The 23,012-nt window shown below is 41.0% G+C and overlaps 1 protein-coding gene across 1 annotated transcript in view; it reads right to left on the bottom strand.

The window, feature by feature from the left end:
• The window catches only part of rnf17 (ring finger protein 17), a 174,729-nt gene that overhangs the window by 45,734 nt on the left and 105,983 nt on the right, over positions 1–23,012 (bottom strand). The window contains exons 24-25 of the mRNA XM_069891323.1: positions 16,654–16,880; positions 11,956–12,119 (exon numbers count right to left, since the gene is read on the bottom strand). Coding sequence (XP_069747424.1) covers positions 11,956–12,119; positions 16,654–16,880 — 391 coding nt within the window. The remainder of the gene's footprint in view (positions 1–11,955; positions 12,120–16,653; positions 16,881–23,012) is intronic.

Raw genomic sequence — 23,012 nt, 5'->3', positions numbered from 1 at the left:
CTCCTTATTTTTATGCTTAATGCCCTGCCCAATTAGGCCAAGCATGCCATACAGCTTTTTTACCATCTTATCTATTTGCATAGCCACTTTCAAGGAGATTGGGGTCCTAGATCCCCAGATATCTTCTGCACATCACAATTTTTAAGAGTTTTATCATTAACTGCAGACATTCCCCTTACATTTGACAGCCCAAAGTGCAACATCTCACATTTGTCCAGATTAATTTTAATTTGCCTTTTCTCTGCCCAGATCTGTCACTGATCTATACCCTGGTGTATTCTTTAATAACCTTACACTGCCCACAACACCATTAACTTGTGTCACCTGCATACTTACAAATTAACCTCTTTTCCACATCTTGTCAATTAAGTACATCACAAACAAAAAGAATCCCAACAGCAATCCCTGCAGACACTGTTGATCACACAACTCCAGCCCAAATATCATCCTTCCATCACCTTCTGTCTTCTATGTGCTAGCCAATTTCAGATCCAAATTATCAACTCACTGTGAATCAGATCCTATGAATCAGCCTACCATGAGGTATCCTGCCAACACCATACTAAAGTTCACTCACAATACATCCAGTACCCCCTACCCTCATTATCCACTTTTGTCAGCTTCTCAAAACAATCAAATTGCTAAAACATGACACTCCCCTCACAAAACCATGTTGACTGTATTATACCTAATCTTACCATGACTCTAAATTTGCATAAATCCAATTATTTCTCTACCACTGATATGAATCTTACCAAGCTACAATTTTCTGGGATTGTCTTTTTTCCCCCTTCTTGAACAAAGATTCTAGTCACTAGAGAGGATGCAAAGATCTTTGTCATGGCCCCAGCAATCTCTTTACTCGCTCCTTTCAATAATCTGGAATACATCCCTTCAGGCCCAGGGATGTAGCCACCTTAATGTTCCTCAAAATACTCAAAATTCCCTCTTTCCTGATCTCAAAGTTCCATAATACATGTATATTCTCTACATTACGCTCCCCATCACTGTCCACATCCTGCTTTTTGGCAAACTCCAATGCAAAGTATTCATTTATGACCTTGCCCACTTCCTCTGACTCCAAGCATAAATTCCCTCCTTTGTCTTTGAGTAATCCTAGCCATCCTCTTGTTTTTAATGCTGGTATAAAACGTCTTCGGAATTTCTGTAATCCAGTTTGCCAATGACATCTCATGGCCCTTTTTGGCCTTCCTAATGCTCCACTTGAGTTATTTCCTGCAATCTTTACATTCCTCCAGGAATGATTGTAGTTTCCTGAACTTTACATAGGCCTTATTTTTCTTCTTGACCCGGTTCATGACCTATCTTATCATCCAAAGTTCTCTTACTTTGCCATCCTCATCTTTTCTTCACACTGGAATGCGCCAGTTCAGGATTCTAATTCGTTAACTCTTAAACAATTCCCACATGAGTTATGCGGTTGCCTGGTAGCAGCTGCTGATAATTAACACCTCCTAGCTGTCTAATCATGTCATAATTTTCCCTCCCCCAATTTAATACTTTTCTACAAGGTCCCGGCTTATTCTTGTTCAACTATCTTGAAACTTAAGGAAGAACAATCAGTGCTCCCAAAATGTTCCTCCTATAAAACTCTGATCACCTGGCCTGCTCATTTGCCAATACAAAGTTTCATATGAGCCCCTTCCTGATTGGGCTGTCAACATACTGCTTCAATAAATTCTCATGGACGCACTTCATAAATTCTGCCCCATTTAAGAATCTGGCACCAAGGATATCCCAGTCAATATTGTGGAAATTCAAGTCTCTTACTTCTATCTCAACCCAGTTGTTTTTGCAACTTTCCATAATCTCTCTCCCAGTAGCTATTGGGAGACCTACACGGTAGTCCTATCAGAGTTATTGCACCTTTCCTATTTCTAATCTCTCCCCACACTGCCTTATTAGTTGAGCCCACCATTAGGTCCTCTGAGTGTAGGTTTGCTACACTTCCCCCTCTTTTGCCTCCTTCTCTATCCTGTCATAACTTAGGAACATTGAACTGCCAATCCTACCCCTCTTGCAGTTGTCGCCATAACAACCACATCAACAAAAATGGTAAGTGCAGTCATTAGTAGAATGCTATGACAGCACCAGTGTCCTAGGTTTGAAACCAAGACAGTAAACAAGGAGTTTGTACATTCTCCCCATGTCCAAGTGGGTTTCCTCCCACATTCCAAAGACGTACAGGGTTATTACATTTTTTAGTCACATGGGTATATTTGGGCTGCACAGTCTCATGGGCTGAAAGGGCCTGATACCATGCTGCATCTTTAAAATTACAAAACATATTATTGGAAAATCCAAGTATTGATCCAGGCTCTAAGTTCATCTGCCTTATCTATAATTCTTCATGCATTAAAATGAACATACTTCAGCCCATCAGTCTCACTGTGTCCATCCACCTGTCCCATCCAGTCTTTCTTTTCACTCTTCCATTTCTGCCCTGCTGTCCAGGTTCCTACTGCTCTGCCACTGTAGTTTAAACCCTCTCCAAAAGCACCTGAAAACTTCCCAGCATTCGAGGTGTAACCTGTCCCATCCTCTTGTTTTTAGTTCCACCTTCCATGGAAAAGAGCCCAACGATCAAAATCTCTCCCTCCTACACCAGCTCCTTAGTCCCACATTAAACTGCATTATTTTTCTGTTTCTAACTTCACTAGCACGTGGCATATGTAGTAATTCTGAGATTAAAATCTTACAAATTTTGCTTCCTATCTAGCTCCACAAACTCATTCTGCAAGACCACATCTCCTTTCCTATCCATGCTATTGGTATCAATGCAGGCTACCACCTCAGAATGCTCTTGCTCCCCTCTCAGAATTTTGTATCTGTTCAAAGGCGTCCTGGATCTAGGCTCCAGGGAGATAACACACTATTCCAGAGTCTCTTTTCCAGCTACAAAAATTCCTATCTGAACCCTTGACTATGGAGTCTCTATCTCTATTGCTCTACCTGTCTCCAACCTTCCCTACTGAGCATCAGTACCAGTAGTGGTGCCAGTGACCTAGCTGTTGTTGCTACCCATTGGTAAGTCAATCCCATCCATGATGTCTCACATCTTGTCGTGAAGCTGCACCATCTGAAAGACTACTTTTCCTTACCTGATCATCTGCTCAGCCCTCTTTGCTGAAACCTCTCAAGCCAAAGCCTCAGCACTACTCTCAATCATTGCCACCCCCAAAACTGCTCCTCTGCTATACCTACTCTTCTTTTATTGGTTGCTGTGCCTCCAAAGAACCAATCACAATTCAGCTGCTCACTGAACTCTCTTGGCTACCAAGCTCTCCCTCCTCAAAACTCCATTGTACACAAGGGAAATGCATACTGGAAAAAAGGACATAAAATGGTGGGACACCATTTTAAAAAATCATACATTTATATAATTGTACAATGCAGAAGCATACTGTAATGGATCTGTGTTAATAGTAATATTTAGGTTAAGGTTAAGCTCTATTCTTATAACATGTCTTAGTAAAGTAAATTATAAAGTTAAAATATTGTACATCTATTCTTAGTTAGCTAGTTGTGGGCTGGTACAGGATCACACACAGGTCAGCACATTTACAGATGCCCCATTGAACTCAGAAAGAGTGTTCATTTTCAGAGTTGATGTGTCTTGGAAAGACATCTAATGGATTTGAAGTGGGCCTTAATTATTCAAGAACAGTGGTGTGTTTTCTTTATTAAAAATAGAAGTATCTAAGTACTCAGTAAGAACTGCTGAAGGAAGTCATCTGTTTTAAACTAAACCACTTTAAGTCTTCTTGAACAAGATAAATTAAACTCAGAATGAGTGATATACTTAAGCCTTTGAAACAGAAGTGAGGTAATCTTACAGAGTCATGTCAACTCCAAGACATGATTTACCAAAAACTTGGGTTGCCAACTGTTTAAAATTCCAATAACTGATCACATGATTTCAAAGAATTGGAACTAACCTAATTGATGATGTAAATGATTTGGAGAAATATATTGTTAAATTCAGACATTTTGAATGAGAAGACTGCAGGAGTTGAGAAATCAAGACATCCTGGAAAGACAGGAGTAAAACAGTAATTTCTATAGAGAGGAGATACTGGTCTGTACTTTATCGCAGTAGCCAGAACACCTATGTTAGACCTTTGTAAAGCAAAGCGCTGAATTACAGTAACCAGGGTACTACAGAAATAGGTGGATTTGCAAAGGGGTACCACTTCTTGACTGCTCTTTTGAAAATAAAGGGTCCAGCCTCAGTTTGGAAGAGACCCCAGAACTCTTAAGAAGCTAAGAGGGAGTTGAAAATCACCAGTGTGAGAGTTAAAGAAGAAATCTCTTCCTGTGGAAATAAAAATATATGAGTTTGAACAGTCTAAGAACTAAGTCGGTGTAAACAAACAATTTAAAAGTGATGTTTCGTAATCACTTCTGAACTACAATTTAATGGACCTTCAAGTTCAACAAATCAAACATTAACACACACACACATTTATACAATTACATTCGCACATAGTTAAGTGAAAACTGTTTTGTGGTTAATAGTTTAATAAAAACTATGATTTTGAATTTACCACTGTTTGGCAAATCTTCCATTGCTGTTCCTGTGTTAGTACTAACTGGGCGGTGGGGTGGGGGGGTGGGGTGTTAGTTCATAACAATGCCCTTTCTGACTGGCTTATCCACACTGACTGTTACTCATTTATTCTAAAACCATTTGCTTGCATCTGGCCCATATTCCTTAATGCCATTCTTATCCAAGAATCTGTCTAAATGCCTTTTAAGTGTTGTCATTGCATATGTCTTCAGCACCTCTTCTAGCACCTCATTCCAGATAACAACCACTGTGTGTGTGGAAAAACTTAAGTGCTCAAATCTCTTTTAAATTTCTATCCTTTCACCTTAAACCCATGCCCTCTATTTTAGGCCTGGTAACATCTGGCAAATCTCTTTCGCACTCTCTGTATTGCTACTGAATCTTTCCTGCAGTATCTAACATTTGTGTTTTAAATTCTATCTATCACAGTTTTGCCCAACTATCCAGCTGATTGATGACACGCCGTACCCTTAGACAACATTCTTTTCTCTCCATGACTCCACCCATTTTCATGTAATCTGCAATATCACTAATCAAGACTACCTACTTTTTCTATGTTCCTGTGTAATGGATCTGTGTTAATATTAATATTTAGGTTAATGTTAAGCTATATTTATTATAAATAGGTTAGTTATGGGTTGGTTACAGGGTTATGCACACACATTTACAAAGAACCATTGTACTCGGAGAAGAGAGTTCATTCTCGGAGTGGCAGTGTCTCGAAAGACAGAGCTAATGGATCTGAAGTGGATCTTAATTATTCAAGAACAATGGAGTGTTTGCTTTGTTAAAAACTGAAGCATCTAAATACTCAAGAAGAACTGCTGAAGGAAGCCATCTGTTTTTAAAACAAACCACTTGAGCAGAGATGAGGTCAGAGGTTATTATGGATATGGAATGGTTTGGAATAAGGTCAGAAGTTGGTAGAAATAAATCTAATAGTCATGTGGTTTCCAAGAATTGGGACTGATCTTGTTGATTATGTGATTGTCACATAATTTGGAGAAATATATTATTGAATTCAGACATTTTTGGATCCATTTTACAGAAGTCAAAACCCTGTTTGACACACACAGGAGCTAGATCCTTGTTAAAGACAGGGTTGAATTACAGTAACCAGAATAGGTGCTGTTAATAAAAGTGGAATATAGAATTAAGTAGCTTTCAAAAGAGAAGCCTACTCCTAACTGTCTCTTTAAGATAGAGGTCAGTTTCATTGTTTGGAAAACAGATTCCAAAGTCTTCATTCAAAAGAAGAAGATATGATCCTCGGAAGACAGGACTTATATTCTCCTTTTCAAAGGAGATACATTTGTGGCTCAGAAGATGGTCACTTCTGCTTGAAGAATATATCTCAAGGACAACTTCCTTTGTGCCCACTGCCTGTTTCAAAAGACAGCATCTGGTGCACACCAGAACTTTTCAGACTTTACCTCTGGGGGAAGCTAAACTATCCACCTCCCTCTTTAACTTTATAACGCTGTCAGATAACGAGTTCACCCACATCCTGGCAGAGTTCCCCTCAATAGTGGCGCCACAGTTCTCAGCTGAGCCAAAACACGGAGTAAGACGTCATGTTCTGACCGAGGAAGGGCCCCCTGCTCCACAAGAATTGTGGATTTAAAGAGGCTTGAAGATATGATGTTTAAAAGTGCTTTATAATTATTCCTGTGTAGCATTTGCGCTATGCAGGCGTGGAGAAGAATGCCACCAAAGCCTTGAAGTCAAGACTGATTTATTGCACTGGCCATCGCATTTATATGGGCCCCAGGTGCCGATGTCAGGCACTGCGTCATCAAAACACTGGCCAGCGATTGATTGGCATTCCCACTACAGCTTGCTGTCTTTCTGCCATGCAGGAGGTCACCTGGGACGACGGCGGTTCTCACCCCCAGGTTCATGTGGTTGCCGCATTCATTGGACATTTTGTGGGCCGGTCCGTGCCTCTGTGCGCGGGCCGCTACATAACCCACCCTGTCCAGAAATGGCAAATGGCCCATTGTCCATCGACAATGTCGCAGGGGAGGAGTGCAGATCAGCTGGTTACAGTCCAGATATGCCGGCTTCAGGGAGTTGACGGTAAAAATATCCTCCTTACCGCTGACGTTGAGGACAAAAGTGGAGCCAATGCCCCTGATGACCCTGTAGGGCCCCTCTTAAGGTCATTGTAGAGGAGGCCAGGCCAGTGTGTACCCTTCTGCACAAATACATACAAGTATTTAAGTCTTTGGGAATGTTATGTTTGAGCTGGCTTTGTGGGGGTTGTTGCGGGACCAGGGACTCCAGTTTTCGCTGCAAGTTCTCAATGGTGACTGCAGAGCCTTCTGAGCACTTGACAGGGGCCAGGAAATCCTCTGAAATGATTAAAGGTCCGCCATAGACCATCTCCGCCGCAGAGGTGTTGAAGTCTTCCTTTGGCATGGTGTGAATCCCCAGCAGGACCCAAGGCAATTCGTCCACCCAGTTGGGACCCTTGAGCCAGGCCATCAAGTGCCTGTGCTCCACCAACCCATTGGCCTGAGGGTGGTATGCTGTGGTGTGGTGGAGCTGTGTCCCTAAGAAGTTAGCCAGAGCTACCCAGAGCCCAGAAGTAAATCGTGCCCCCCTGTCTGAGGTTAGGTGCTCTGGGATACAGAATCTGGACACCCTTGTATCGATGAGTGCCCTGACATAGGTTTCTGTGGTGGTATCAGCCAGTGGGACCACCTCAGGCCACCTTGTGGAGTGGTCAACCATAGTAAGTTAGTATCTCGCCCCATGGAAAACTGGTAGCGACCCCACTATATCGATATGTACATGGCTGAACCTGCACTGCACTGGTTCAAAAGTCTGTGTAGGTGCTTTTGAGTGAGTCTACACTTTTGAGGACTAGTAGTGCATGCAGGTCTTGACCTACTGGCTGACCTGTTTCCAAAGGCTGTGCCAGACAAATCTGCTAGCCACCATCTTCACTATTTAACCAATTACGGTACGGAAACAGGCCATCTTGGCCCTTCTAGTCTGTGTGGGGTATGAGATATTTATCGGATGTGGTGGCCTTGCTGAAGCAGTGGTAGTCGCCACATGGGCACCATGTGAAGGGGGGTGGCCCAGGGACTGTTGGAGCATTGCACAATTTCCAGCTCCTCCATTTTCTTGAACTCCTCCTTTGTAAGGCTGAAATTTTCAGGAGGGAGCCTGATGTGGAGCAGGGTGCCCCTCCTCGGTCAGAACGTAATGTCTTACTCCGTGTTTTGGCTCAGCTGAGAACTGTGGCGCCACTATTGAGGGGAACTCTGCCAGGATGTGGGTGAACTCGTTATCTGACAGCATTATAAAGTTAAAGAGGGAGGTGGATAGTTTGGCTTCCCCCAGAGGTAAAGTCTGAAAAATTCTGGTGTCCACCAGGTGCTGTCTTTTGAAACAGGCAGTGGGCACAAAGGAAGTTGGCCCCAGAAGTGGTTGCACCACTGCCACAAGGGTAAAAGTCCATGTAAATTGGCTGTTACTAAACTGAAGGGGAACGGTGCGGGTACCAAAAGTCTGAATGGAATCCCTCAGTTGCTGGGCTCTGCTTGCCACTGTGAATGTCAAGGCCTATGGGGGATAGGACACCGGCGCTGAGATTTGTTGACCAGGAAATGCCTGCCTGTCAAGGAGTCCCAAACATAGAGGAGGCTATCACATGGGCCAACCGCTGCAGCCACCAATGATGGATGGCTAGGGCATTTCCCAGAAACCCGTAGGGTGGGCGACATCAATGGGCCTCTGCACCCCATCGGTGATGATAGTAGCAGAAATGTCTCTGGGTATTAACTTACCTCTCCGCTGGTCTTGGTCTCGTAGTCGGCTATTCATGGGGCTTGTTGATGTGGACCAGTGCGGACATGCACTGGTATCTTTCTTTGCTCTCCAGAGCATGTCCGCCCAGGCCGCGACCCTCTGGGGATTGTTGAAGTCCTCATTCATGAGCAAGAGTCAGATATCATCAGGCTGTTTGCTCCAGAAATATTTGCTTGAAGAGCAGGCAAGGCTTGTGGTCCTTAGTCAAAATGAGCATCTCACTCATTAGGGCAGACAGGATCCTGTCTCCCAATCTGTCCATATGCAGCAATTGTGCGGTGCCTTGAAGTCAGGACTGGTTTATTGCACAAGCCATCACGTTTATATGGACCCCAGGCACTGACATCAGGGCATTGTGCCATCGGACTGCTAGCCTGGGATTGGTCATCATTCCTGCCATAGCTCGCTGTCTTCCCACTGTGCAGGTCACATGGGATGACAGCCAGTGTCACCCCCCAAGTCTGCGCAGTCACCGCATTCATCAGCCACTTTATGGGCCGGTCAGTGTCTCCAAGCGCAGTCCACAACACCTAAACTGAAAATTTAAGATCTTCAAGCAACACTAAAATTTTGCTGAAGTTTTAAAAATTGACTTTTCAGAGTGGGACTTTATTATACACACAGACATTTACATTTGCACATAGTGGGGTTAAATTTACAGTAAAGTTTAGAGATAAGTAAGAAATGCTATGTTTAATAAAAATTATTATTTTGAATTTACCATTGTCAGGTGAATTTTCCATTGCTGTTCCTTTGTTAGTACTAACAAAGTCCCTTTAGTCCAAAACAAAATTTAAAAAGGTTGTTAGTTTGTAACACCTGCACAGATCCTTGCAGTACACCATTTGTTACCAGTCAAAAAAGCATGTATCTACCTTTACCCTCTTCCTCCTATTGCCAAGAAAAGTGTGGCTCAAGCTTGCCACTGTTCACAAAGAAAGATGAAAAGAATCATCTTACAATATAGAGCATTAAAAAGTGGACAAGCAATAGACAATAGGTGCTGGAGTAGGCCAATTGGCTCGTCGAACCAGAACTGCCATTTATCAGATAATGCTGATCTTTCTCTCAATAACCAATCCCAGCCTTATCCCCGTAACCCTTAACTCCCCTGTCCACAAGTGCCTTATCCAACTCTCTCTTAAATCTATCCAGCGAATCCACCCCCCACTACCCTCTGTGGCAATGCATTCCAAAGATCCACAACTCTCTGGGTAAAAAAAATTCTCCTCATTTCTGTCTTAAAAGGCCTTCCCTGTATTCTTAAAATATGCCCTCTAGTCCCAGTCTCTCCCATCATTGGGAACTTGTACTCTGATTTCACCCTGTCAAGCCCTTTGATAATCCTAAATACCTCAATAATTTCTCTCCTCATTCTTCTAAACTCCATCGCATATAATCCCAGTCTTTCTAACCTATTCACGTATGACAATCCAGCCATCCCGGGAACTAACCTTGTAAATCTGCACTGCACTCCCTCTATTGCAAGTATGTCCTTTCTTAAATATGGGGACCAGAACTGGATGCAATACTCCAGGTGAGGTCTCACCATGGCCCTGTACAACTGCAGGAGGACTTCTCTACTCCTATACTCCAATGCCCTCTTTAAGAAAGCCAACATACCGTTCGGCTTTTTCACCGCTTGCTGAACCTGCATGCTAGCTTTCAATGACTGGTGAACAAATATGCCCAGATCCCTTTGCATTACCCCACTCCCTAGCTAAACACCATTTAAATAATACTCTGCTCTCTTGTTTCTGCCTCCAAAATGGACAACCTCACATTTACTCACATTAAACTTCATCTGCCATTTCTCCACCCTCTCCCCTAAACTGTCCAAATCCCCCTGAAATTTCTTGACATCCTCCTCACACTTCACACTACCACCCAGTTTAGTGTCATCTGTGAATCTGCATATGTAGTTATTAATCCCCTCATCCAAATCATTTACATAAATGATAAACAACTGAGAACCCAACACCGATCCCTGCGGGTCCCCACTCATCACATTCTGCCATCCAGAAAATGACCCGTTTACCCTAACCCTTTGTTTCCTATTTCTCAACCAACTATCTATCCATGACAGCACCCTACCTCCGATACCATGCTCCTTGATTTTGTTAACTAGCCTCCTTTGTGGGACCTTATCAAAGGCTTTCTGGAAGTCCAAGAACACCACATCCACTGGGTCTCCCAAGTCCAACCTCCTTGTTACGTTCTCGAAAAGTTCCAGGAGATTAGTCAAGCAAGATTTTCCTTTAAGGAAGCCATGCTGACTAGCACCGATACTTTTATTCCTTCCTAAGTGTTCTGCTATTTCTCCTTTAATGATGGATTCCAATATTTTCCCCACCACCGACGTCAGGCTGACCAGTCTATAATTTCCCGAATTCTCTCTCCCTCCCTTCTTAAAAAGTGGTACAACATCACCCACTCTCCAATCTGCAGGCACTTCCTCCGAATCTATAGAACTTTGGAAAATGTCGACCAGTGCTTCCACAATTTCCAGAGCCACTTCTCTAAGCACCCTGGGATGCAGCCCATCAAGCCCAAGAGACTTATCAGGCCTCAGTTCTAACAATTTGCTCACAGCCACCTGCTTTTAGATCTAGATATCCATCAGATTCTCTGTTTCCTTAGGTAATTTCATCAAGTCCCTAGATACAGCTTGACCCCTACCCCGTATCTGATTATAACCTATATCCTCCTTGGTGAAAACAGATGCAAAGTATTTGTTAAATTCCTCAGCCATCTGAATGTCCCCATTGATAATTTAACCTTTCTCCATTTTCAATGGCCCAATTTTGGCCCTAACCAAATTCTTCCTTTTTACATAACTGAAGAAGCTTTTGCTATCCCATTTTATATTACTTGCCAATTTACTCTTGTACTTCATTTTATCCTCCCAAATGACTTTCTTAGTTTCTGTTGGTTTTTAAAGGCTTCCCAATTCTCTAACCTCCCACTCTGCTTTGCCAGCTTATACTTATTTCTTTTGGATCTGATACTGCACTTGATTTCCTTTGTCAACCACAGTTTGAAAATCTGATAGTTGCAACAAGACATCTGAAAAAAAAAATCAGAAGTTGAAGGAGAAAACTAAAGTGGTTATGGCCTGCACTATGAATTGTTAATACAGCAGCAGTGTAGGAAAATTAGTTGTGAGGCCTACACAAAGCTGGTCTTTGCAGATTTTTAAATGAATAGACAAAAAAAAAAGTACAAACGTGGGTAAATATGAGGTATCTGCTTCTGGAAAGAATAGAAAGATTATTTAAACCATACCACATAAATGAATACCAGAAATCAGAGATCATATTAAGTAAACATGAAAGTAATTATTAATAACTACAGGACATTTGCCTTTATTGCAAGAAAAATGCAGTAAATATGGAAAATTTACTACAAATGTACAGGAGACTCATAGGAAAATAATATTTCAATGAAAATTACTCTGAACACCAATCTTAATTTTGCCTACTATCTTCAGATATTTAACTCATGACTTTTAATATTTATTGCATATTTTGAGTTTATCTTACCTTGACAGCTCCCCCAATCATTTCCAAAATCCTTCCTCTATACCAGAGTGTATCAGAGCCCTTAATAATACAGCCTTCATTTTTGCTATAGTGATATGGTTTCAGAAATGGTAAAGCTTTAAAACTAGTCTGGATAGCACTAGTCAACATGGTGAATTGATCCTCTGTATTTAAAATGTTAAAACAATACGATGGTTAGGAACAATTGTCAATTTGCATATAATTTATTTTAAAAAGCTTTATAAAATGGGATACAATAAAACCCCTGTTATCCAGCACCCATGTGGATTGGCAGATGCTGGATAAGTGAATTTTCCAGATGTGTAAGATTGCGTGTTGCATGATGGGCAAACTAATGGTGAGGCATGCTAATTTTTAACCCGTATTTTTTTACCAATTCATTTTCCGCAATATTTTTGCCAGTTGCTCGAGCCTTCCGGTTGCTTAGATTCTAGTAACAGGGGTTTTACTGTACATGAAAAACAACTACAAAACACCGCTATTCATCATATTTCATTAGACTGCAGAAGCTATTCATATAGTCTTTGCACTCCAAGCAGATAGCTCCCGAGGTTAGAATTGAATCCCGATCACTGGAGCTGTGGTGTGAAACAAGAAAGTTTCCAGGAGAAACTCAGCACGTCTCACAGCATCTATAGGAGCCAAAAATATATAAACAACATTTCGCGACTGAGCCCTTCATCAAGGAATGAGCAAAAAGCAGACAGGGACCTGTATAAAATGGCAGGGGGAAGAGGGAAAAAGGGGCAGGGGAGGTGCACAGGGTAACAGCCAAGAAGCCATAGGTGGACAGGATTAGGAAGGCATAAGAAAAAAGCTAAGAATTGATCAGGAGAGGGGAGAAGCTCTCTGGAGGGAAGGAGACGGAGGGGTAGCGAAAAGGAGAAATGGGTGGGGGGGGGGTCCCAATGTAAAATGGAGAAATCAATGTTAATGAAGAGGTTTAGTCGAGGTAACTAGGATTTTTGGGTTCGTAGAAAATGTCTATCAAGAGTTTTTCTCCTGAGATGGAAATAGATCAAAAAAAGAAGAAAGCATTGCTAGAGATAAAACAAGTGAATTGAGGTAGGGGTGAAAGTTAGCATCAAAGTGGATAAAGTTGATGAGCTCATCATGGATGCTTGAGGTATCACCTATGTAGTCATCAATGTAACAGAGGAAGAGATGAGGGACCTTGCCTGTGAAGGCTTGTAACATGGATTGCTGCACATAGCTAAAAGGAAGACATAACTGGAGCCCAGGCAGATACCCATGGCTACCCCTCTGACTTGGAAAAAGTGGGATGAATCAAATAAGTTATTGAGGTTGAAGCCAAGTCCTTCCAGCTGGAGGAGGGTGGTGGCAGAGAAGGACAGGTTTTGTCTGTTATTGAGAAAGAAATGAAGATCTTTGGTATAGGGACTGGGCGTGCATAGTGATTGAATGTTCATACTGAAGATGAGGCGGTCAAGTTCAGGAAACTGGAAGTTGTTGAATTGACAGAGGGCATGTGAGGTATTTTGCATATAGGTGGGAAGAGACTGGTCCAGGAAGGGACAAAGTAGAATTAATGTAAGCAGATAGGAAAGGAGCATGTAGAAACAATGAATCTACCAGGAATAATTGGGTTTGTGGATCTTGGGTATGAGGTAGAAATAAATGGGCAGGGTGGGGGTGGGAAACAATAAGGTTGAAAGCCGTAGAAGGGAGTTAACTGGAAGTGATGAGGTCAGAGATGGTGTCCAAGATTGCAGCTTGATGTTGTTTTAATGGGGTCCTGATCAAGGGGTAAGCAAGATGAGGTGTCTGAGTGCTGTCGTTAGGAGCTGTAGTTATTGCTTTGGAAATTGAAACTGAACACAAAATGAACCAAAGCAAAAGCTCAGGACAATGGACAAAAAAATGGACAAAATACAGAAAAGTCAATTTAATTTTCACCTACGTTTGTACGCTATTGTTTGCGACTGTGTCCATCTTTCACAAAGTAAAAGATGCATAAAAACCCAAACATGAAATTTTCAGTAATTGATCCCAATATTTAAAAAAAATCTTAGACAGTACTGGTATTAAATGTAAGAGTAATAACACATTGCTGGAGAAACTCAGTAGGTCAAACAATGTCCTTTATATTGCAAAGATAAAAACATAACCGACATTTGTATTGTCCTTCAGCAATTTAACCTACATTTAGTAGTTGTCAATTTTTTTTATCAATCCTGGGACTAGGAACTCCAAAAAGTAGGAATTTTAAAAGAAACATTCACCTACCGTGCAAGAGACACAACACTAGCTTAATCTTCCCACTGTTTCCTCCTTTAGTTTCTGCTATGCATACTGATGAATGACTGAGGTTATAAGCTATATGGATTATTGAAGAGTTCTCTTTTTTGCCTGCTCTTAAAAATTTAATTTAAATCACAGAAAAGGTAATTCAGTTCTTGCAGTCTGGTGCATCATTCAATATGATCATGACTGATCAAATGACCTCAGTACCCTCTTCCTGTATTCTCTCCAAACCCTTTGATTACTGCAGACACACAGCCTTCCTTTTGAATATATCTAATGAACTGGTCTCAACAACATTGTCATAGGGAATTCCACAAGTTCACTATCTGAGTGAAATATTTTCTCCTCATCTCAGTCCTAAATGGATTTCCCCTTATCCTCAGTTTGTAACCTCTTGTTTTGGACTTCTCCAAAATCTGGAACATTCTTGCAGACATGGGCAGAACATACAAACTCCTTACAGACAGCGCAGGATTTGAACCCTGGTCCCGATCGCTGGTGCTGTAAAGGTGTTACACTAACTGCTACACCAGCCATGCCACCCCTAAGATGAGACTAAACAGAATAGAAATGAGAGTTGTAAGGAAGGTTCCAAGATACTGCAGGGTGACTTGGACAGATTAGGAGAGTGGGCAAATGCTTGGTCTGCTATTTCCTTGCTTCCCAATATTTATTACCCTGATTCTGACTGCAAGGATCCTACATTTGTTTTTAACTTATCTCTTTCTCTTTACATATCTATAGGCATTTTTGGAGTCATTTTTTATGATCCCTCTTATACCCTTCTAATTGGGCCCTTTGTTATCCTCTGTTGAATTCTTTTCTTCCAGTCCTTGTGTTTGCTGCTTTTCCAAGCCAATTTATGAGCCCCATTTGGTTTTAATGTTATTCCTCATTTCCCTTGTTAGTCAGAGTTGACCTGCCTTCCAGTTTTTTTTAAAGCAAATGAGGATATACAGTTTTTGAAATTACTCTACATCAGTGATTTCAAATTGCCCCCCAAAACTCACATTCCATCTGAAACAGTCCCTATACCATAAGTGCTCTATGATTAGTAAGGGATTGCTTCAGGTGGTATGTGAGTGGAAAGAAAAAGTTTGAAAACCACTATTTTAATTTATCTAAATGACTCGTTATGTGCACTGTTTCATAACTCCAAAGGAAATGGGCCAATGACAATTTTTCTCAAGCAAAATATTTCAGTAACAATTGGGTCCAGAGCAGTGACTCTCAACCTTCCCTTCCCACTCGCATACCACCTTAAGCAATCCCTTACCAATTACAGAGCACTTATGGCATAGGGATTGCATAAGGTGCAATGTGAGTTTAGGGGGGCAGTTTGAAATCCACTGGTTGACATGATCTTTAAATACCTTCCATTATTTATTCATTATCAACCTATTAAGTACACTTTGCCACTTTCCTGGCAAATTCACACTTCATATAATTGTAGTTACCCTTCTTCAAGTTCTGTATCTCTAGGCCTTTTCATGCCACTCCTCCACCTGCAGGCTGGCTATAAGCGTAGAGGGAAAAATATAAATTTACCTTTCATGAAGCAGCCCTAAAAGGCTGCTCTTACGATGCATTCATGTTGAGTGGTGCCTCATAACACCCTCTGGAGCCAATGGAGGCGGGATGACAGCTGCTGTGGCGCCACCTGCTGAGTTGTCGTCATTCATACACAACGAGCTGTCGGCATTTAAAAAACCTTGCTCCTGAATCTCAGGCTGATGGTGTCACAGAGATGTCATCAGCCTCCCCCTAGCTAGCCTCTTGCAGTGGCATTACATTCATGCTAGGTGGTGGAGTGCTGCGCTCCACCGCTGACCCTTCCCCTGAGAGGGATTGCAATCAGCACCTTGCAGCCAGCCGCAGCTCATTCATGGAGGCAAGTCTCCCGATGCAAGGATGGAGAATCTCCACTTTTACACTTGGGCTTTTTAACTGTATGAAAGGGCCTCATGACTGAATTAACAGAGTTACTTTCTAACCTAATGAAAAGTTCTACCGTGCTGTGGTCACTCTTTCCTAAGGGACCTCACACAAGTTTACCAATTAATCCTACCTCATTACACCATATCCAGTCTAGTTGGGGTCTCAAACATATTGATTGAGGAGATCATCCCTTATGCACTGCAGGAAATCCTCCTTCACTGTATTGTTACCAGTTTAGTTCTCCCAATCTACAATCATCCACAATGTGAATGCAATCTGAGAGATTTCATAGCAGCACTTGATTCTTCATTCGTAAATATCACACAATTGCTGACTAAAACTCAAAGCCCCATACATGTAATACTTTATTCAAAATTCAAACATTAACCAAAATATTGTGTAAAACAGTAATTAGAAGCATCTGTTAAATTATACACACATTTCGGATAGCAAACTTGATGGTCTTTTACTTACTCAATGGTACTAGCATTCCATAGATGATTCCATCATCACAAACCCCAGTTATTTCAACGCTGAAAATATTCACATTTGGTACAACAGGTGATTTGTATGTTTTTATGGATGGGCAATCTTCGCCAATGGGGGCCCAACATTCAATTTCAGGTGCCTGGCTTGGTGTCTCATGCCGGTCATTTTGCTTCAGCTCATTTGGTACATCTCTACCATCTGATGCAGTTGAACTTAAAATAAACAATTTATTGGTCAAGTCTAAAGATCAATGTGAGACTTACAATAGAAAGAATGTACAAGATAAATAGATATATCCTCCACATTAGTAACTTCCAACTATAGGTTGAAACTCTCATTTAGTATTCGACCAAGAAAATCCAGATGATGGAAGTTGCCCCAACCATCTTCCTCTGAGCAGAATCCAGATTATGCAAGGAAGGGTTTTGGGAATTGCTGATAATTTAAGTTTCCATAAGGCAGGAATGCTATTGACTCAGATGGCAAATAGTTGCACTGGTAGATTAATTACAAGTAAGTATACATTTTAGATCTTAATAAGATCTTACTTTAGAACTAATTAGTAGAGGACTGTACTACATGCTGGACCCATGAGAGTTTTAATGTGTATTGTGAATAAAATGCAGATATAACCTCCAACACAAGCATCTAAAATAAGAACATTACCAATTTGAAGTACTGCGGTATATTAATAAAAACAGTACTTCTTGTGATGGTTGTAACAAAAATGTATCAACTCCCATTGCTGCTGTTTTTCCAGGCACCAGCTTTAAGTTCGCTTGCAAAAATTCCAGACACAATAGCTTGCAAAAAAAATCATCAAATTGCAATGTTCAAATCCTAAATGATGAGCCCCCCATAAAATGTTATGGAGTCCAGAGGACCCCAAAAACCAGCAGCAATAGATATGCATCACAACACAGGGTTACTTTAACAAAAGTAGTTTTTAATTATAATTGAATAAGAAAACTGAATTAAACTTTAACTTGTTACTTAACCTATCTAATTACTTAATCCCCCCTCTAATACTAAGCGCAGGTGTGTGTAATGTATATTTAAGATTAGAAAAGTTCTTTGGATCACAGTCCAATCTTACTGGTTGCAGGCAATTCTTGTTCTGTGCACAGAAGTTAGCATTAACAAAGTTCACCAGTCTTTGGTGCTTAGCAGGCAAATGGTTTCTTGCTGGTTTTCAGAGAGATTCCTTTTCCAGGACATCCGGAACTGATTCTTTCTCAATCAGTCTTGCTGACGAAACTTGCCCCCTTCAGGGTTCTCCAGATGATCCTCTTTCTTTCAGGGCACCTTTCAGATCGCCATCTCCTCCTTTGACCAGGGAGCGTTCCATAGTTTGCCAGCTTGTCCTTCTGGAACTGATTTCTGTCTCCTCTCTGTTTCACACCCTCCCTCTCTGAGAGCAAAACTCTTCTGCTCTGCCTGCAAAGATCACATGCTCTCCCAGGCAAGCATTGTCCATACTTTGTTGCCTCCTGCAAAAAGCATTCTGCAAAAGTCCTGCAAATATTGTGTTTTAAAATGTGTGTGTGCAAGCTGCTCTAACAATTCCTCCCAAACTACTTCTAAATACTCTATCACATTCTTTACCAAAACCTTTCCAGTTAAAAAAAAAAGGCAATTTTTTCTTACAAATTAAATTTTCTTACAGAGTGAAGTCCTCTGTCAACAATGCGGGACAATTGTGCTGGCTGTGGTTTGTGATTGTAAAGGGATTAGCCATTCCCAATCAAGTCCCAAATTTAGATGGACACATTTAGAAGTCTTAGTTTTAGAGGTAATATGTGGCATTCACACAGAGTCCAGAAGTACCCCTCTAATCCTCCACTTGGTCAGACCTGTCATTGGATCAGAGAGCTTACTAATTTTCATCTTATCCTGGAAAGTGAGGAAAGTAAATTATTTTAATGTTTATATCAATTTCTTTAAAGGTTCATATTTCATTTTCAATAGCCATGAAATATTTCTGACTCCTGCTCCACTTGCCCTGTTCCCGTCAAAGGCCATAAGGGAATTCCAAGGGCAGTGAGGACCAGCAAAAACTGAATCCTCACATCCTAACAAGTGTAGGCAATGATTTCAATTTGTGGTTCAGATCATGCTGAACACATTCATTATCATTGCAGATAAAATGATTGTGTGTCTGCTACATTGAGGCATTTCCATTCTTGTAAACTGACTTTGCATCCAACATGCAAGTTAAATATGTCAAACAACTGATAAAGTAAAACCATAAATATCAGGTTTGACTATTGGTTAAGAATAAACCTGCTCATGAAATGTCGACTTGTCATCATAAAATCCTAAACAGTATTGAAAGGTTAGATCTCGCAAGTCACATAGTCAATAAAAAAGACATTGGTGCTAAAATCAGGAGACTATTGCTTTGGACTAAAAAGTTGTACTTGGCAAAAACATGCAATGAAAAGATGTGTTCTTCTGGTGCAAAAAAAAAACCTTAAAAGAGATAATCTCGCTAACTGCCTTAAACTATTTCGCAGGTTGTGGGAAATCATCCACATCAGAAATACATGGAAATGTTTCAATATCATACATTGTGTTAAATGGTTTCAAATCTCTGTGGTACAAAATGAGAGTTCAGTGAGAGTAGGAATAGGAGGATAGAGTATGTGAACAATTGGCTGAGCAGTTGTTGCAGAGGGAACAATTCCAGATTTATAAACATTTGGGTCCTCTTCTGGGCAGAAGTGACCAATACAAGAAAGATGAACTGGAGGGAGACCAATATTCTGTGGGACGATTTGCTAGATTCACTCAGGAAGCTTTAAACTGGTCTGTCAAGGGGCTGGGATTCAAGATGGAGAGAGAAGAATTGAAAGTCAAGGATAGTGAGAAGGCAAGTGAAGCGAGTTGAAGCAAACAGGATAGTAGAGAACAAGCATCAATAAAGATAGGTAAACTTTATTGTGTTTACTTCAACATAAAAGGCCAGATGGGGAAAATGGACAACCTTAGGGCATGAATACGTACAGAACAATGGAAATTATAGACACAACAGAGACGTGATAGGAGGAGGACCAGGCCTGGCAGTTCAATGTTCCAGGGTACCAGAGTTGCAAGTGTAATAGGAACACTGGGAAGAAAGGTCATGGGGCAATATGTGTTAAAGGAAATGTCACAGTGGTCTTTAGAGAGGATATTGCCAGAGGACTATCATGTGCTTTTGTGTTGGTGTAAATCAGTAATAAAAAAACCAGGTGTATCCCATAATATTGTGGGAAGGCATGAAATAAGTTGTTGGAGCCTTGGAGATGTTTTAAACACACCACTGAAGAAAGAAGTCCCAGAGGACTGGAGCAAAGCAAAGGTGGGGCTGGTATTTAAAAGGAGCTACAAATATAACCCAGAAAACTAATGACGTCAGTAGTGAGGAAAATGCTGGAGAGGATTCTGAGAGATAGAATCTATCAACATTTGGATGATCAGAGGAAAATGAAGGAGAGCCAGCATGGATTTATGCTGGGAAATAATGTCTCATGAACTTTTTTTAAAAGGTAACAGACAAGGGCAAGGGAATTGATGTTATTTAAATTGACTTTAGTAAGGCATTTGATAAGGTCCCACTTGGTAGGCTAGCATAGAATGTTAGGGGACACAAGATGGAAGACCAGTAAGAGTGGTTGGGAAGGGCAATTTTTCCAGACGGGAAGACTATGACAAGTGGAGTTCCTCAGGGTTTGGCAGCAGGGCCCTTACTGTTTGTAGATACATAAATGATTTGGACAAGATTGTCACTTGAAAGACAAGCAGGTTTGGGGATGACATGAAAATGTGATTTGATAAACAGTGAAGCTTACCTGGGTTTGCAAAGAGATCTAGATCAAATGGAGAACTGGTTTGAGGAATAGCAGACAATAGTTCAAATTGGACAAGTGTGAGATTCAGCATTTGGATGTATTCAACCATTTGGGATGTTTGCCTTCTTCAGCCAGGGCATTGAATACAAATGTTGGGATGTCATGTTGCAGTTGTACAAGATGATGGTGAGGTCACAGTTGAAATATTGTGTGCAGTTTTGGTCAAATGCTATAGGAAGGATATTATAAAGTTAGAAAGGGTACAGAAGAGGTTTAAAAAGTTGTTATTGGGATAAGGAAGGTGAGTTAGTGTGAAAGACTGGAAAAACTGGGTATAGTTTCCAAAGACCGTAGAAAGTGCAGAGGGAATTTTTATCGAGGTCTATAAAGTTATGAGGGGCATAGACAAAGTGAATAGTGACAACCTGTTTCCTCGAGTAGGAGAATCTAAAGATCAGTGGGCATAAATGTAAGGTGAGATGGGTGGGATATAGAAGGGGAGCAGGAGGACATTTTTCACTCAAGACTGGTGGGCATCTGGAACAAGCTGCCAAAGTGGTAGAGACACGTACATTACCTTCCTTAAAGAAAAACTTGGATAATAACATGGATGGTAGGGAAGTGCAGGGGAATGAGATTAATGCAGGCAAGTAGGACTAAAGTAGGACATATTGTTCAGCACAAACAAGCTGGGCTTGTATCTGAGGCAAGACGCAAATGCTTTTATCTTTCTCATTTAATCAAAACCAAAATCATTGAAACAATATTAGAGGCAGAGAAGGGCAGGATTGTAAATTGTGCAAGATGCACAAAGTATGAATCTTAAAAGTATTTAATATTTCTACATTTCACATTCTTTAGAATCCAGTCCATATAAAAGGAACACAAAATTGAGAGGGACCCTTGTATAAGAATGAACTGCTAAGAGAACAGCTTCTTCAGATAATCCAAAAATTTGGAGTTGAAACTAGGAATGGTAGAAATGGCAAATTTGCACATACAATGAATCAATGTTCCAGAGTTCAGCAAGGACAACTGTGGAATAGTGCACTGTCAGTAGATGAACTATTTCTGGGGTTCGAGGGCTTATAGATTTCTGGAATACTTGTGCCTCAGCTATTCATAATACATATCAATATACAAATAAAGGAATAGAATATATAAATCACCCATTCAAGAAAGTGATGAGTTGGAATTTTCCATCTGGGGATTTTAAAACTTTGGAACTCTAGGGCAAGGACTTTGATTTAAAAAAAAGGCATAGAGAGATGCATTTTTCATTAATTCTTCCTCTCACAAATACAAGAACAAAGTAGAACAAAGTAGCCTACTTGACCAGCGCCTCAGCAACTACCCTAAGTATTCATTCCATCCATCACTAGTACACTAATACCATCTAAAAATTAATTGCACTTTCTCATGAGCTCTCCAACAGCATCTCCCAAACTTGCCATCTTTACAGAAGCTGGTTGACCATTACATGTTCTCCTAATTTTGAAATATATTGCCAGTTCTTCATTATCACTAGGGTGGCCTATAATGTCAAAACTTGTCATTCACCTCGGTGCAGCAATTCAAAAAGGTAGGTCATCACCAATTTTAAGGGTAGAGGCACATTTACATCTATGCGAGGCTTAAGGAGGAACCCAACATCTTGATAACACTACAGAGCGGTAACCATGGCAGCAGGCCAGCGAGGAGCTCAGCGGCTGAGGGACCCACAGAAGTTGTGGGAGTTTGCAGTCTGGGGACCCACATGGACTGGGGGCTGCTGGAAACTGGATCCAAGTATCGGAGCCTGGATTTGAGAGGTTGCTGAGTGCAAGAAGAGCCACCAAAGGGCCTTGAATGCTGAAAGCTTCCTGATCACATTGGAGGTTTGGATCTGAAGCTTGGATTGCCAATGAATCTAACAGGAGTCTGTGAGGCTGCAGAAGCACTGGGAGCAAATCCATAGACATTCAGCGATTCTGAAGGGATTCTCCTTTGTTTCTCTTTCTCTTACTGCAAAGGGTGCCGGGCGACCCTAATGGTGACACTTTGTCTATTTGACAACAGGCAGAATCCAATTTTGTATAAAGTTATGTTCTGTACTCTTACATGAAAATAAAAGGAATCTTTGGTACAAAAACTTGAGGTCTAGCACCTCTGGTTCAAAAACAGTTTTGTTCCCCTATTACCATCAAGGATTTTAACTGTACTGTACGACCCAAACTATAATGCCTTACCATACATTACCCCAGGACCACCAGATTTGTCTACATTACTGAAAAAGCACACTTTTCTGAACTAACTGGAACTATGAATATTTATCTCCTTTTTTGTTTTATTTCTCTCAGAGGACAATGTTCAGTTAATTTATATGTGTCTTACGCACCTACGCAGATTTAGCAAGAATTTTATTGCAGCTATACATTGTGCTTATGTATACTATAATAAAACTTCATCTCACCTCATTCACAAAATGTGTTGCAGTTATGTACCTAGAGAACCTCCTGAATCTATGGTCTC

The sequence above is a fragment of the Narcine bancroftii genome, chromosome 7 (genome assembly GCF_036971445.1).
Source record: "Narcine bancroftii isolate sNarBan1 chromosome 7, sNarBan1.hap1, whole genome shotgun sequence".
Lineage (NCBI taxonomy): Eukaryota > Metazoa > Chordata > Chondrichthyes > Torpediniformes > Narcinidae > Narcine > Narcine bancroftii.
Note: the sequence above shows the minus strand (reverse complement) of the source record. Positions and strands in the feature narration are given on the sequence as shown.